This window comes from Saccopteryx bilineata, chromosome 2 (assembly GCF_036850765.1).
Source record: "Saccopteryx bilineata isolate mSacBil1 chromosome 2, mSacBil1_pri_phased_curated, whole genome shotgun sequence".
NCBI classification, from domain to species: domain Eukaryota; kingdom Metazoa; phylum Chordata; class Mammalia; order Chiroptera; family Emballonuridae; genus Saccopteryx; species Saccopteryx bilineata.
This window is the reverse complement of record NC_089491.1, coordinates 100515464-100533151: the sequence shown is the minus strand read 5'-3', so window position 1 is coordinate 100533151 and position 17688 is coordinate 100515464. Positions and strand designations below refer to the sequence as shown.

Sequence of the window (17688 nt, the reverse complement as noted above, 5' to 3'; positions counted from 1 at the left end):
GAAATATTCAGTGATGAAAAGCAAGGACCTACAACCAAGACTACACTAGCCATAGCCAGCAAGGCTATCATTTAGAATCAAAGGAAAAATAAAGAGCTTCTCCGCCAAATAAAAGCTAGAGTTCACCACCACCACAACAGTAGTACAAGAAATCTTTAGTAACTAGACATCTTTAAGAAGAGAAAAAAAAAAGATAAAAAATATGAATAACAAAATAGAAAAAACTCCATATCCATCAACAGTTACTTTAAATGTAAATGGACTAAATGCTTTAATCAAAAAACAAAGGGTAGCTGAATGGATAACAAAACAAGACCCTTATATATGCCATCTAGAGGAGCCCCACTTCAGATTGAAAGACACACACAGAGACTGAATGGAAACAGATGGAAAAAGATATTTCATACAAATGGAAACGTGAATAAAAAGTTAGGGCATCAATACTTATATCAGATAAAATAGACTTGAATACAAAGGGTATAACGAGAGACAGAGAAGGACCCAGCAACTCCACTTCTGAGTATTTATCAGAAGAGACCCTGAACACGAACCTGAAAACATATACATCTCTGTGTTCATCACAGTGCTATTTACAACAACCAAGACAAGGAAGCAGCCCCAGTGTCCATCAGTAGACAAATGGATAAAAGAGAACTGGTGTATATATGTTTATATATGTAAATATGACTCAGCCATAAAAAAGAATGAATCTTACCATCTGCAACAACATGGATGGACTTAGTATCATGCTAAGTAAAGTAAGTCAGACAGAAAAGGCAAATACAATATAATTTCACTTATATATGGAATGTAAAAAACAAAATAAATGAGCAAACAAAACAGAAAGAAACTCAGACACAGAGAACAAATTGATGGTTGCCAGACAGGAGGTGGGTCACATAGATCAGTGAAAATATAAAGGGATTAAGAAGCACAAATTGGCAGTAATAAAATTAGTCAAGAGGACATAAAATATAACATAGGGAATATAGTCAGTAATATAATAAGTATGTATGGAGTCAGATGAGTACAGTACTAGACTTACTGGGGTGATCACTTCATAAGTTATACAAATCTCAATTATACACATGAAGCTAGTATGATAATGTGTCTATAACTGAGAAATAAAAAAATTTGAGAAAATAATTATTAAATAACAATAAAGACTAGTAGTCAAAACACTTGTTTTCTAGTTTTAGGGCTGACATTAATGAGCTGTGTGACTGTGAAGAAGTCAACCTCTCCGGGCTATTTGTTTAATAAATAGTTGGGATGCTGAAGGACAAGATTTTTTTTTTTAAGTTTTTATTTTTATTTTATTTTATTTTTCAGAGACAGAGCAAGAGTCAGAGAGAGGGATAGAAAGGGACAGACAGACAGGAACGGAGAGAGATGAGAAGCATCAATCACCAGTTTTTTGTTGGGACACCTTAGTTATTCACTGATTGCTTTCTCATATGTGCCTTGACTGTGGGCCTTTAGCAGACTGAGTAACCTCTTGCTCAAGTCAGCAACCTTGGGTCCAAGCTGGTGAGCTTTTTGTTCACACCAGATGAGCCCGTGCTCAAGCTGGCGACCTCGGGGTCTCGAACCTGGGTCCTCCACATCCCAGTCCGACACTCTATCCATTGCGCCACCTCCTGGTCAGACTGGAGGACAAGATTTTTAAGATCCTTTCCAGCTACAGGATTCTTGGACGCTAACTCCTGTCACCTGTTTCCAATATAAGTTATTTAATCATTAAACCAATTAAAAAATAAAGGGGGAGCCGTAAAATAAAAACATCTAAAATGTTAAAGTAAACATACACACACACACAAAACCAGAAATGGATATGAGGACAGAAGATAGAAATGTCTGTGGCTCTACTTTCCCACACTCTGACATTTGTAACTCAGAATGTTATTTCCAGTAAATACTCATTTAAATAATTATTTAACATTTTCAAAAATTTCAGAAGGCCCTGGCCAGTTCACTCAGTGGACAGAATGTCAGCCTGGTGTATGAATGTCCCAGGTTTGATTCCTGGTCAGGGCACACAAGAGAAGTGACCATCTGCTCCTCTTCCCATCCGTCTCCCCCTTCTCTCTCTCTTCTCCTCCCGCAGCTATTGGCTCAACTGGTTTGAACATTGGCCCAGGCACTGAGGATAGTTTGGTTGGTCCAAGCATGTCAGCCTCAGGTGCTAAAAATAGCTCGGATGATTTGAGCATTGGCTATACAGATGGGCGTTGCCAGGTGGATCCCAGTTGGGTTGCATGTGGGAGTCTAACTATCTCCCCTTCTCTCACTTAAAAAAGAAAATTTTTTTTTTCAGAAGAATAGAACAATATATGTTTAATAAACACCAGAAAATGCCAGTGCTGTCTTTGACAAGTCTCAGTTAGGGAGTTAGTAGTGTTTGAAATCACCATTCATTCTAATATTTAATTAGCCTGTTGCAGAGTCACCCATACACAAGGAAGTCAATGGTCCTTTACCTTCATTCTGGAAAGAAAAGAGCTACAATCAAAGTCTACCCCCCACATCTGCTCCTGCCTTTCTCCCTGGTATGTGGCGGCTGCCCCTCCACAGTGAGCATGGCTGGCTTATGATCTCACCAATACAACGTGAACAGGGTGATGTGCAGTGCCACCTGCGTGCCTAAGAGTACTGCTGCCCTGCACTCCTGCACACCATTCACCCCACACTTGCCACCTGGCTGCAGCCACACACAGACTGTACCCTCCACACTGCAGCAAGGAGACAGGGACGACCGTGTTTCCTGCACAACTATGAAGAGCATAGCCACCCACACAGAACCCTCCCCCTTACAGTCGTCATGCTCCACAGACACAAACTGCTTCCTCACACCGCTGCCTCTTGGGGCACACAAGAGAGGCTCAAGCTTTGACCCAAGAATCATACCTCTAATGTAACCACAGCTCTTCTCCACAAGTGACATTCAACCCCACCAATGGTTGCAAACACACAATGTTCTAGAAAGTTAAGAAATAGCACTCACAAGCTTAATACCACAACTAATTAAGGTTATCTTCTCCAAGGAGTTTTGAAATGAAATGGAATCTTAATTCTTAAAGCAGCAGTCTGAAAAATACAACAGAAACATACCAAACGTGCCATAGAATCCTCTAGGTCCACAAGTCCCCACACCGTACTTCTTTAGGGATGCCAAAGCTGCTGCCTTTGTGGAAGAAAAGAAAGTAAGAGCTCAAAACTGGCATTTCCTATTCTAAACCATATACCTCTTCGTCTCCCTAATTTTCCTTTCTTTCTTAGAACTATGACATCCTAATAATAGTCTATAAATAAAAGACAGACATAGAGATTTAGGGATATAACTTAAAACATGGAAATGTTCTATTAACTCCTGGTTATCAAATCCTGGTTAACTCAGTGCCTTTCTACTTTTTGGTATTTGTGGACATATGTCTATCCTCAAAAATATTTACTAGCTGACCATCCCAATAGGAAATGGAGCAATTTTCTAGACACATCTTCACTATTACCAGGTCTGGCTCCTACCACACTAAACACACAGACACTCCTGCCACCTTCTATGGAAACACAGGTCACAGCCTTCCAGAAAGAAGTAATGGCAACACTTACAGAGCCCTCGCTGTTGTTCTGCATTTTTTGATTTAAAGTCAGTTATACAATCTTCCTACATCAGCAAAGGTGCTACTTACCTTGACCCTAGGGTTATCCAACAATCCAAGAAAATTAAACGAGGCAAAATTTATACATTCTTTTCCATTCACCACGATGTTGTGACTTGGAGGGCTGGGAAAAAAGATGAGATTTATGTCAGCTGATATGGTGTTACCGTACACACACCATACTATGCTGGCCTCAGGCAGGATATACAAGTGTTAGGCTACCCTACTTGCATAGTGATCTCCTAGCTCTTTTACTTTTATTTTATTTATTTTTTATTATTATTCATTTTTTTTGAGAGAGAGAAAGAGGTGGACAGAAGCAGGAAGCATCAACTCCCATATGTGCCTTGACCAGGCAAGTCCAGTGTTTCAAACCAGCGACCTCAGTTTTTCCAGGTCAACTTTATCTGCTGCACCACAGTAGGTCAGGCCTTTTATTTTTAAAAAAAAAAATTAAACAGTGGTGCCCGACCAGGCAGTGGTACAGTAGATAGAACATTAGGCCTGGGATACTGAGGACCCAGGTCTGAAATCCTGAGGTCGATGGCTTGAGCGTGGGATCATAGACATAATTCCATGGTAGCTGGCTTGAGTCCAAAGGTAACTGGCTTGTGCCCAAGGTCACTGGCTTGAGCAAGGGGTCACTGGTTTGGCCGGAGCCCCTGGTTAAAGCACGTATAAGAGGCCTGGCCTGTGGTGGCATAGTGGATAAAGCATCGACCTAGAATGCTAAGGTCACCAGTTTGAAACTCTGGGCTTGCCTATCAAGGTACATATGAGAGTTGATACTTCCTGCTCCTCCCCCCTTTCTTTTTCTTTCTTTCCTTTCCTTTCCTTTCTCTCTCTCTCTCTCTCTCTCCCCCCCCTTCCATTCTCCCTCCCTCTTCTCTAAAATGAATAAATAAAATCTTTACAAAAAAGCATGTATGAGAAAGCAATTAACAAACAACTAAAGTGCCGCAACTACAAGTTGATGCTTCTCATCTCTCTCCCTTCCTGTCGGTCTGCCCCCACCTCGTGCTAAAAAGATAAAATAAAATTAGACAGCAGTACATTAAAAATCAGATAGTCGGCCAGTAATTCTATTCTTAATAGGCTTCCAAAATGGATGGATAGCAAATCTTTGAGTTTAAGTCACTTAAGAAAGACTAGTGAAATAAGGTACCTTAAAAAAACCCAATTTTGGAATAAGATAAACAAGAAGGAAATATGAAGAGCCCAAGATCAGAAGTAGGACTAGGCAGAACAAGTTACAATCTTACAGTGAAGCGGTTTAAAAATAAATGTTACCTACGGGGAGCACTAAAAGAACCGGGATATGTACCCAATTTCTAAAGTTAATGCTGAAATACCATTTAACAGAAATTCTTCCTTCACAAACAAAAAAATCAGTATTAAAAAATAAAGAGCGTAGCCAGCTCCACCAGAACTCGTCTCTGAGCCTGGCAGACTACCTGTCACGTCTCTGCTGACAAACACTAGATGGCAGCCATGCTACAGGACACGAGCAAGTAAAGGGCTGTAAGACCAGCCCATTGTAACAATAGGCGTATCAGCAGGCACTGTGCAGCCGATAGTGAGCCTGTGCTGGAACAGGGTCTCAGGACACAGCACTGTCTGCACGCTTGGCCGCTGCAGGAAAGAACGAAGAGCTGCTCTCACTGCAGTTCCAACACAACTGGTTTTCCATGAGAAACAAGACGCTGGGAAACAGGAAGAAAATGAATGACAACTTTCAGTAAAATGCACAAAAGCAAGATACAAATTCACAGAAGGCAAGATGACTCAGTGAAAGGAACGTGGGCTGTGGAGTCAGACGATCCCATCTGCACTGTGGCTTCTGATGGCTTCAGAAACCTGTGGACGTTGCCTGGGCTTGTGAGCCTCGGTTTCGTCATCTGTCAAGTAGGGAGAGAGCCTTTCTCTTGAGAGAACTGTCACCATAAAAGGGCCTGGCCCAAAGAGGTACTTCTAAAGAACTTCTTCCTTCTTCCCTGTGGCTTCCAGGACTGCTTCTTTCAGCCCACTGTGACTGGGAATCCATCGCATCACTCAGTTTCACCCTTCTCAGGGCTTCTTACAGTTTCTCTGTCCTCCTGTGTGTGCAGGCCTTCCACACACAACAGGACGAACAAATGGAACACCCACACAGATGAGCCTATAGGGACGGCTGCTGCTGTCAAAGTCAAGGCCGCTTTACAAACACTGTACCAGAAAAAGCAGACGATCCAGAACAAGTACCCAGCTCCTGACCACAGCCACAGGCAGCACACACAGGCTGTCTGGACCTGATTTCTGTCCAGCACCTGGGACAAGGAATGAAAATGGTTTCTGGTGAGTAACAGAAGGCTCACACCTGTGCCTCACATGACACAGGTATCTGGGATATAAGACCCTCCAGGGTCACCTAGCAGAAGCAAATGAAACCAATCAAAAAGACAGCTCCACAGTTGAGGCTTCAAGAGAATGGACAGAGGGAAAATAAAACCATCCCAATCAAAACCACAACCCCACTATTAGTGAGAACCCGTAATCAAACAGATGAGTAAAGGTTCATAAATGGCTAAGTGAACTTAAAATTGGGAGAATGGTGCTTTACCAGAAAGAAACAAATATCACAGACCCTGTTAATATCAGGTTTGGTGCTGGTGTGAGACTAGACAACTAGACCAATGAGAGAGTCTGGAACTCAAGAGAACTGTGGATACATAAGGCAGGTGCTGTCATTTGCTAAGAACTCAGCAAATGACAAAATCTGCCCCACAGAGGACTAAATTACATACAAGTATTTCTCCATGGAGAAAATCAAAGTTGTATAACTATGCACAAAAGTGAATTTGGACATTGTTACAAACCGAAAAGACATTTTGAAAAAGATAACAAAAGAAAACATAGAAGAATGTCTTTGGGATCTTGGAGTAGGAAATGATTTCTGAAATGAGTCTAAAGCCACATAAACCATGACACTAAAATGGATGAATCTGATCAAGTAAAAATTAAGAATTCTAGTTCAATGAAGACACCAAAGACAAAGTTAATAGCTGGGTATACAGATTTATTATATTTCACTGACTCTTAGAGGCCACCAAGTATATTTTATCTACCATCAAGGAAGAAAAATGCTGCCAATTAAAAGGTCATAACATTTCCTGTCATCTAGAATTTTTTAGATTATATTTAATGAAAAGATCTATAAGGCATTCTTAGACACAGATTTTTAAAAAAATATTTTCACTGATTTGAAAGAGAGGGAGGGAAGGAGGTAGGGAAAAAGAGAGGAGTGGAGAAAGAGGGAGACATCAACTTGTTTCATTTAGTTGTTCCATTTAATTGTGCACTCATTGATTCAGCCTCACAAGTGGCCTGACTGGGGATTGAACCCACAATCCAGGGATGCTGGGACACTGCTCTATCCACTGAACCACCAGGCCAGGACCAACACAGATTTTTGCTACACTTTTTTGAACTTATGAAAATGAATATACAAGCAATTAAATTGGTTAAGCCATTCCTCATCTCTTTGAGTTCCGATAGTCTGCTCTCCTCTGCTAAGTCACGGACACCAAGGACATTCACACAATGTTCTGCTCCTGCCACCAAGTACCCAGGCATTGACTAGCATCTCTCCAATTACCTGACCCATTCTCTAAGTTTTAATAAGGGAACTTTCCTATTGGACTAAACTACTTTCATCTTTTTCCCAATCAAATCATGTGTCTAGAAAGCAAACTGTACTATCCAGAGGCAGCAGTCTGACAACAGGGTGTTCATAGTTTAGTCACCTCAGCCTCCTTCATCTGCTCAGAGCTGATTTACTAACCAGCAGTGCCCAGAACTCAGGTGAAGTGCTGGAAGTAAACAGTGCCGTGACCAAGATCACTATATATAGGCAATAACACCCCACCCCATCCTGGCTGACAATGACTTTCAGCAGCTGTAAGATTCACCTCTAACTCAGAGATCTTAATATTAGAAAAAAAAGTACATCTTAGAATCAATGTAATAAAGTACTACATCAAAAACCGAGCAAGGATTAGAATCTATGTGGGATACAGGACTCCTGTTAATCGAGACAGGCTTGGAGGAGCAGGACAACGCAAACTACATGAGCAGGAAGGCTGAACCCAGCAGCTAACAAAGAGATGAGATGGTACCCAAAGGAGACTACAAAAAATGCCCAAAAAGAAAGTTTTATACTGGAAACTAAAGCAGGTACTTTTTGATCTACAGAAATTTCTAAATGTTTTATTTCAGGTGAAAAATGAATACCATTAAACCACTGTCTACTTTGGGGAGCTTACCCACAGGTAACCAAAGAGCAAACAGATTTACCCTGAAACAATGTTGTAGTTTAGAGCAGGATGGTCTTTTGAGATAGGAGGAACGAGAGGTTCTGGTTGCCACTCTTCGATCAATTCTTCCTTTTCCTGCAGGAAAAAAGGTGTTAAAACACAGCACAATGCTAGTCACTGGCAGTGACTCCAGCACTATCTAAATTATTGTAATGGAACTATCACAATAAACACACTGCTAGAAATAGAGGTCTACTTGTGGCTAGAAATGAGACAATCACTTTAGAGTTTGGGGCACTTAACTTCCTCGCCTCTTATCACAGACTAAAGGCTCTTTTTCCAATCAGTTTTGCAGGTGATTGGTAAATTTAAGAACATTTTATTTCAATGGTCAGAAATTTTCACTGTAGAAATACAAAGTATAACTTATACTGATTGTAAAACAAAAAGAAAGTCTACAACATAAAGGTGAGAAGCACAACTGCTCCTCAGTCGGTTCAGCCTCTGTTCCAGACAACACAGAAAGTGCTTACAGAGCAAGTGCCACACCCAAAGTGCTGACAGAGGCGACCATCATGGGAAGGGGTCAACCAGATCACAAGCCCTGTTTCTACAATCCACCTACAGGTGTTCAAGTTTAGCTGAAATACAGACAAAAACTCATCATTATTGTTTTGGGCTTTTGCTTGGAATTTCTCATTAAAGCTACATTATTCCTTTTATCTGTTACTTCATACATTTTTAAGTATTTTGACTATTTTGAGTTTCTTATCCTTTCCTGAATCAGGAAAAAGGGTAATTTTGAAAATGTAGTCTGGATGAACCAGATAAAATGAGGCAACACACATTAACATGCTGGCCACAGCAATTCCTGCCTTGCAAACAGACCCTCTCTAAGTAGCTCCAGTCTCAGACTTCTGATAAATGATTCTGTGCATCTTTACCCTGACAGGCAACTCCACAGCAGGACCAGAAGCACCTTTCACCTGATTTTCAGGCACTCAAAAACTGCTGGCTGAATAAATCAACCAATAAGCTTCTCATCTGCTTCTGCTAATAACTTCATGGGAGAAGACAGCAGCCGAACAATCCAGGAGCACATGTCATACACACTGTCCACTTGCTACTGTGCAGACAGACATCAGAATCCACTGCAGATGCTATGCTGGTCAAGAGCCTCTGCAGATCTACCAAACTTGGAAGGGTGCTTCTCACTCACAACACTGCTATCAGGGTTAAGATGTCAGTGACTACTAGATTCTGTTCTAGCTAAGTCTGCTTCCAGAGGATTATTCTAAAATATGCTTACAAATCGCTCTGAAAAAATGTATGTATGTGTGAACTGATATGTTTAAACTAAAACTAAGAATATTCGGATTAATGAACTCTTTAAAAAGTTGGGCTAGAAATCTGCTTCATGGTCACCTAATCATTCATAAGACATTCTTAAATAACAAAGGAAGAAAGTATAGTTAGGATTTCTGGCCTAGAAGGCCCAGTCTTATGGCAACGCTCAGAAAGAGTGTTCGTTCCATGGCACGATAACCCCACAAAGTACTCACTAAAGGGGCAGGGGGAGAGAGAGATAGATCTGTGGTCAAGTTTAGGGTATTCCTCCAAACAAAAGGTCAAATACGCACTGGTATATTAAAGGTATGCAATGAGAGTTTCTTTACTCTGTTTTACCCAGGTTACCAAAATGTTTTGCCCTAAAAACTATATGTAGCATGTCCCTAGAACACAGTGCCTGATGATTTCACGATTCATATCAAGGATCAGGGCGGCAGTAGCCAGTCAGGGAAACCAGAGAAGCAACTGCTCATGGTTGAGCTAGTTCCCCTCCACATGCACACCCTCCTGTGACTGCTACAGGAAGTACAGAGAAGCCCAGTGCTTCATCTTTGTGCTTCCTAAGGGTCACGTGGCTTGGGCCTGAGCTGGGTCCCCTATCTTATAGAACACATCAAAATTCAATTTGGGTTAGGGAGTTGTGGATTGTGGGGCGAGAAGGATTCTTTCCACCTATGAATTTCCTTCATGAAGACCACAGGGAAAACTTTCACTCAGGCTTCAGAAATAGAGGGCTCTTTCCAAGTAACACATGTAACCGTGCATACGAACACTGAAACCCAGTTGCTGCCCATGCTGCCCTTTTGTCATCTGCTCATAAGACTGCTATTTACCCCAGCAAAGCAGAGAAGTCCGTAACATGGCACTCCTCTGCATGGGTACTTTTTCCTTGGCTTTCCCATATTTTGCCTACCATGTATTTCATTTCCCTTGATTTCTTTACATAACAGAAAACAGTTTAGCAGAGAGATTTAATTTCTTACCTTGACTGTAAGATCAGATCGTTCTTGCAATTTGTAAGTTTTAGAGAAAATGAGTCTGATTATCCAAAGTATCAGAATTCCTTCCAAGATAAGATGGTAAGCAGGAGCCTAAGAGTGAGTTGAAAACAAAACAAGTAAAATGAACATTTCTAAAACCTGCATATAAAATTTAATGCACCTGTGCATACCGTCTCCCATGACTTTTAATCTATCACATCTTAAAATTCACTTTCAAAGCTCCTCTCATTTCTACTCATTCCTTGCAATTGGTAGGCAATTTCTTCTACACATAAAATAGCTCCAATAGTGCAGCTTTAAAATATCTTTAGAAAAAAATCTTTAAAATAAAATCTGACACAATCTCAACATGTCAAACAACATCAACTAGGTCAGTGGTCAGCAAACTCATTAGTCAACAGAGCCAAATATCAACAGTACAATGACTGAAATTTCTTTTGAGAACCAAACTTTTTAAACTTAAACTATATAGGTAGGTACATTCCTTATCAAGGTAGTGCCCGCACGTGGTATTTTGTGGAAAAGCCACACTCAAGGGGCCAAAGAGCCGCATGTGGCTCGTGAGTTGCAGTTTGCCAACCAGGGAATTAGGAGATCCTATAAGTAATTTAAATGTTTGCTGCTGGGAAATGACTCTAACAAATATCTCACAGGTTCACAAGCCTTACACAATACCATCTACATGGATGAGTTAAGAAAGTTATTCAGAAACTGTATTCTTCTGATAAGCCTCTTTAAATCCTTCTTGTAACATGGCAGAGACATAAAACTTTATAAATGCTTAAAGGGTAGGTAGGTCTTTTTTTCTGCTGTAGTTCTACAAAAGTATACAGTGTCTTCATGTTGAGAGGCATAAAGATACCTTAATGAAATTATCCCTGTCAAGTCTTCTTTTCAGCTGTAGGTTTCCAGGATAAAGATCAAAGTGACTTCTAACTTCTGTCCAACCAGACATACAAAGTACACATGAAAGACTCCACATAACAACTAAACCCCAGTCAGTTACGGGGTCCTTTATTTCAATAGTTTATCATTGGAAAATTTAAAAGAGGTATTTTGAAATGTAAGCAGAAATCATTTTCAAAGTGGTGATGGTTCACCACAGTTTTTAAAAATAAATTTCGGACTCTGGAAACAGGAAAACTGCTGAAAAACTCAAATGTAAACTTCTAGGTCAATGTACGAATGACTTTCAAACTATAACTACATACATATGGTACATACAGACACTATTATTTCTTTTTTGGGTACACTTCACAAAACTCCTCAAATTCTACACACCAAGTATATAGAATATTGGGAACAAGAACAGAAACCTCTCTTTAAGAGGATTTTCAAATTTTCTAATCACTGTTAAATATAATTCATTTAAGAATAAGAACTCTAAATATCCATTTGGTTTTCTCAATAATTGAATTTTAGTAGGCAAACATTTGCCCAAGTCACTAACTAAACATCCCACTCTACAAAGAAAGCATCCTAAGAAAAGTCAAATACTGTTTAGTGAATTAATAACAATCACAAATGCAGCTTCTTTTTTCTGGAAATGTTACATTCAGGAGGACTTCTCCCAAAGTTCACTTCTGGTCAATTATGCAGTTTTCAATAAGAGAGCAAAAACAGAAAACAGGAAATTATTCATTTATACAGGGGGAAAAAAAGCATTACATTTTAGGGGCTGGTTTTTTTTTTTTTTTTTTTCCCTACAATTACCTAATGCTGGACATCCTTATGTCAACTGTTTTTCAGCAAGTCCTGGTAAGTTTAGCATCACCCATTTCAGTAGGCAGCAATGATTAAGTTTTAAAAAGCACTGTCAAAAGAAAACTGAGATTCACTTTAGATGAATGTGAGCTCTATAACCAAAGGGCCTTTCACCTGTTTGTTCAATGCACTAATCTAGTGTCCTGACTTCTGCTGTCCAGTATCATAGCCACTAAGTCACCAGATAATTATCTGAATATACATCTAAATTAAATTAAATAAAAATGTAGTCCCTTGGTCGCGCTCGACACAGTTCAAGTGCCCAAGAGCCACATGTGGTTAGTGGTTACTGTGTTGAATCGCTCAAATAGAGAACAAAGTTCTACTGGACATTGCAGGGAAACTCGGTTAGATACCTATCAGATGAACAAACGCTCTCTTAAGACTGACATTCTGATTTCACTTCAACATACTTGAAATAGATGGCCTTTCAGAAAAACTGCTCACCACTCTTCCTTTAAAGGCCTAAAACAGTTGCCTATTTACAAGACAGAAAATGTGGCACACGTGAAATAGTAACGACATGCATTTCATAGTTCTAATTCCTAAGCTTTTCGGCTTCTTTTCTAACCTCACGCTCCGACAAAAACAGACCAAGTTCACCTTGTCACTTCTTCCCCTTCCGCCGGTCCTCCAGCTCCGAGGACCCGACTTCCGCAGGACCTCCGACACTGAGCTCTGAAACCGTCTCTTAAGCACCACCTCCGACCAAGACTTTGGAGGATCAGCCTCCCCTGCGCCCCGACAGGACCCAGAGCGGGCGCGCGCCCGCGGGAGCTTACACCTAGAGTCCGGTCCCCGCTCCCGCCGGTCCAGTCCTCCCTCCCTTGCCGCTGGGACACCATGCGCCCGCGAGCGCTAGCAGCGAGGGACGCCGATGCTCCGAGCCCACCGCGCCCAAGCCTCTCAACACAAGTCCCCAAGAGTCGTCCCACTGCCCCAGGGTCGGTGGGCTCGTGGGCTGCCCGGGCTGTCGGGCTCACCTCATACAGCGCCTGTACCATCTCCACCAAAACCCACTGCTCCGTGGCAGTCGCCATCATCAGCCACTGGGGCTTCCTTCCGGAAGGCGGGCCTTAGGTGCGACAGACAGAGCGCGGCGCGGTCCAGTGACGTATTGGCTCCTGGGGGCGGGGCGGCCGAGCGCGGGACGTACTGTCCTTGCGCTTGCGCACTGGGCGGTCGGGGGCTGAGCAGAAGGAGAAGGGCTAGCTAGTGCTCTGGCTGGAAAATAGATTTAGGGACTCGCAACCTGGCTGGGAGGGTTGAAAACAGCACTCTGGCTTCTTGGAGAGATATTCGTTCCATGCTCGGCCTTCGAGATAAAAGGACTGAGTAAATGGCCTGTGTATGCATTTGGGCGCAGGGAGTGTTAGTAATCTTTTTTTTTTTTAATCACTCAAGCAATCCAAGACTATTATCAAAAATACAGAAAATGAGTTAAAAATAGCTAACTCTTACATAGTACTTACTGTGCCATGCATGCATGGACTAAGGCTTTGCAGGTTCTGTCGCCCAACAGGTAGATGTGGAACGTTCCAGTGTCTTCATGGTGTCAAGAGGAAAAAACGTCCAACCTATAGAAAAGTTTTATAGGAGTCTATAAAAGTTCCAAGATTTTGTGAACATGTCTGGAACAATCTACCACATTGGGAAAATGCTCTGGAGAATGGCAGGTTTGCAGCTCATTTTATCCATTGGAATGAAAGCAAATGAGGGTTACATGAAATCCATTAATGGTAGATTACTGAGGCAGGAGAAAGTTCAGGGCGGTTAAATTCTAGAACAGGATCAAAAGCCAAATGGGCAGATACATACTTCTTTTACATTGGTAGGTGCAGGGTAGTTAACATCAACAATAAATAGAGATGTATGCAGGCAACAAGGTAACAATAAGAAATCTCTTCTGCTTTGTTGCTGGCTGTTGTGTCTTCCCCTGGTCTGGGAAAGAAAATTACTCTTGACATTTTAAAGGTGTGTTATCCTAGATCAGGGGTCCCCAAACTATGGCCTGTGTGCCGCATGCGGCCCCCTAAGGCTATTTATCCGCCCAGCCGCACTTCCGGAAGGGGCATCTCTTTCATTGGTGGTCAGTGAGAGGAGCACATTGACCATCTCATTAGCCAAAAGCAGGCCCATAGTTCCCATTGAAATACTGGTCAGTTTGTTGATTTAAATTTACTTGTTCTTTTAAATATTGTATTTGTTCCCATTTTGTTTTTTTACTTTAAAATAAGATATGTGCAGTGTGCATAGGGATTTGTTCATAGTTTTTTTTATAGTCCGGCCCTCCAATGGTCTGAGGGACAATGAACTGGCCCCCTGTGTAAAAAGTTTGGGGACCCCTGTCCTAGATGCACAAAGACAATGGGCTCAGTTAAGGTAAAAATTGATCTTTATCGAGCAAGCTACAGGCCTGGGACTTGACTAACCACTATGACCTGCTCAGTTAGAATTTTTTTTAAAATGTTTATACTGGTAAGGCTGGTCAGGCCAGAAGAAAGCAACTCCTCCCCTCCCCCCCAATGTGGGAATCTGGCCTCTGGCTTCAATACCTGTTTCCTTAGATATCCTGCCAGGGAGTCACCTCCCCATCACTTATCTGAACATTCTATTACTTAATCATTAATCACCAACCCCATCCCCCCATTGTTTAAGCGACAGAGGTAACAGAAGTTTTCACCCTGCAGCAGGAAACACCATCAAACTCCATCCTATATAGGCTAGAGCAGGGGTCCCCAAACTACATGCTGGCCACATGCGGCCCCCTGAGGCCATTTATCCAGCCCTGCCGCACTTCCTTAAGGGGCACCTCTTTCATTGGTGGTCAGTGAGAGGAGCATAGTTCCCATTAAAATACTGGTCAGTTTGTTGATTTAAATTTACTTGTTCTTTATTTTAAATATTGTATTTGTTCCTTTTTTTTTTTTTTTTTTTGCATTTTTCTGAAGCTGGAAACAGGGAGAGACAGTCAGACAGACTCCCGCATGCGCCCGACCGGGATCCACCCGGCACGCCCACCATGGGGCGACGCTCTGCCCACCAGGGGGCGATGCTCTGCCCATCCTGGGCGTCGCCATGTTGCGACCAGAGCCACTCTAGCGCCTGGGGCAGAGGCCAAGGAGCCATCCCCAGCGCCCGGGCCATCTTTGCTCCAATGGAGCCTTGGCTGCGGGAGGGGAAGAGAGAGACAGAGAGGAAGGTGCGGCGGAGGGGTGGAGAAGCAAATGGGCGCTTCTCCTGTGTGCCCTGGCCAGGAATCGAACCCGGGTCCTCCGCACACTAGGCCGACGCTCTACCGCTGAGCCAACCGCCTGTTTTGTTTTTTTTTACTTTAAAATATGTGCAGTGTGCATAGGGATTTGTTCATAGTTTTTTTTTTTTTTGGTTTGTTTTGTTTATTGTTTTCAGGGATGGTGAGAGAGTCAGAGAGAGTGATAGACAGGGACAGACAGACAGAAACGGAAAGAGATGAGAAGCATCAATCATTAGTTTTTTGTTGCAAGACCTTAGTTGTTCATTGATTGCTTTCTCATATGTGCCTTGACCGCGGGCCTTCAGCAGACCGAGTAACCCCTTGCTGGAGCCAGTGAGCTTGAGTTCAAGCTTCTGAGCTTTTGCTCAAACCAGATGAGCCTGTGCTCAAGCTGGCGACCTCGGGGTCTCGAACCTGGGTCCTCCGCATCCCAGTCCGATGCTCTATCCACTGCCCCACCGTCTGGCGAGGCCATAGTTTTTTTTTTTTTTTTATAGTCCAGCCCTCCAATGGTCTGAGGGACACTGAACTGGCCCCCTGTGTAAAAAGTTTGGGGATCCTTGGGCTAGAGCTTCTCTTCCTCTTGCTGCTGACAACACTTAGGGTCTCTGCCCATCTATTCGCAGATGCCTAAATAAGTTTCTTATAAAACTCATCAGGCTTGTGCATCCCTCCTTTGACAATCTAACAATACTATCCTGTATGGTTACCTTTTTTTTGTTGTTGTTGTTCACAGTATGTATAAACAAACGTGATGAGCACACACAATTACATTGGATTTCTTAAATGCAATAGACCATAGGGATAACACTGTTCTATAACTTGCTTTGTTCTTATAGATTTTTTGTCTATAAATCTTGTATTTTTAATGGTCCAAGAAGACTATTTCTTGGAATAATTTGTTATATATATGTCTGTACCATTTTATTTAAACATTTTTTTTAATGGTGAACATTTAAGTCCCCCCCACACTTTTGCTTATCACAAATAATGCTGCAGTAAACATCTACATGAACGTCTCTGTCTGTGCATGTTGGAACACTTCTGATGAGCTTCCTCAAAGTGCACTGTTAGTCAAAGAGTATGCATATTATTAATGTTGATAGATACTGCCATACCGTTCTCCAGGATAGCCTTAACCCATTAAAAATGTTTGGACAGCCACCCTCTATCTAGCCCATGAAGATAATCAACCTTTTTTTAAAGTTTTTGATAATTTAATGAAGATAAAAATGATACCTCTCTGAGTTTTATTTTCCATGTTGCTGGTTAGTCATGAAGCTCAGCAACTTCTTATGTTTATTGGCATGTGTCATCCTGTGAATCACCAATTGATATCTCTGCCCATTTTTCTATTGTTTATTTTTCATTTTCTTAAGGCTTTATGCATTCTGAATATCTTATGTTTTCCTATCTCATACATGTTATTTTTGCCTAGTTTCTATCTAGGTATTTATATTGTCTTCTATCATGTCTCCATTTTAAATTTTATATAATGTCTCAGTCTGTTCCTTTATTACCTCTGCATTTGTATCTTGCTTAGAAAGACCATCTTCACCACATGAATGTTTTCATCCCATAGTTGCATCAGTCTGTTATTGTTTATAGTTAGCTATTTAATTACTCTGGAAATTATATTTTTGTATGATGAGAGGCATAGGCCTTATAATTACTTTTTCCTAAAGGAATAACAAACTTTCCTAGTGTCATCTATTTGCATAATCTTGACTTTCCCTAGTTCCGGGAATTGGCACCTGCACTATGCATTACGTTTCAGCATGGCATTGGCACCATGTCCCTGATGATCGCAGAGCTCTGCTCGCATCCCCAGAACTTGGTAAAGTGTGTTAGCATATTGCCTGACCCAGGCACTTTCATTCCCAACAGCCATCACTTGCATTTTTTAGAGAACTATCCCCAGGATGCCAGAACCCATGTTTCCTGCTCTTGCAGAGAATTGGAAAGATCTGAGAATGTTTATTTTTCCTAGGAAGCCCATAACTGGGTGGATGACTGATGGTTTCTGGGATAAAAATATTGCAGCTTCCTTGCTGCCCAAAGCAAGACAACTCTGAGGGGAGCACTTCACCATCTCCCCTGAATTGAGTCAGTGGTAGTATCTTCAGATTCCTTTACATGCCCATCAAGGGGTAGAGTCTACATTCTCTTCCCTGGTGTCTGGGCATATCTTTATGACAGCTCTACAGTAGAATGCAGCTGCCATGTAGAAAGATCACATTGGGACCATGCAGAGGGAGAAAGAGATGGCCAAGGACCCAACTCCAGCCCCCAGCTGTTTGAGTCATACAGCCCACGTGCCAGACATGAGGAAAGGTGCCTTCAAGATTGCCCAGCTCCAGCCATCC

General features: G+C 41.8%; 1 protein-coding gene across 2 annotated transcripts in view; it reads right to left on the bottom strand.

Annotated features, from left to right (window-relative positions):
- SPTLC1 (serine palmitoyltransferase long chain base subunit 1) overlaps nt 1–13138 on the bottom strand; it is a 64905-nt gene extending 51767 nt beyond the window's left edge. For both annotated transcript variants that reach the window (XM_066257501.1, XM_066257500.1), the window contains exons 1-5: nt 13050–13138; nt 10285–10392; nt 7992–8086; nt 3690–3783; nt 3112–3184 (exon numbers count right to left, since the gene is read on the bottom strand). In XM_066257501.1, coding sequence (XP_066113598.1) covers nt 3112–3184; nt 3690–3783; nt 7992–8086; nt 10285–10392; nt 13050–13109 — 430 coding nt within the window. In that variant the 5' untranslated portion in view covers nt 13110–13138. The remainder of the gene's footprint in view (nt 1–3111; nt 3185–3689; nt 3784–7991; nt 8087–10284; nt 10393–13049) is intronic.
- Between the last annotated feature and the right edge of the window lie 4550 nt (nt 13139–17688).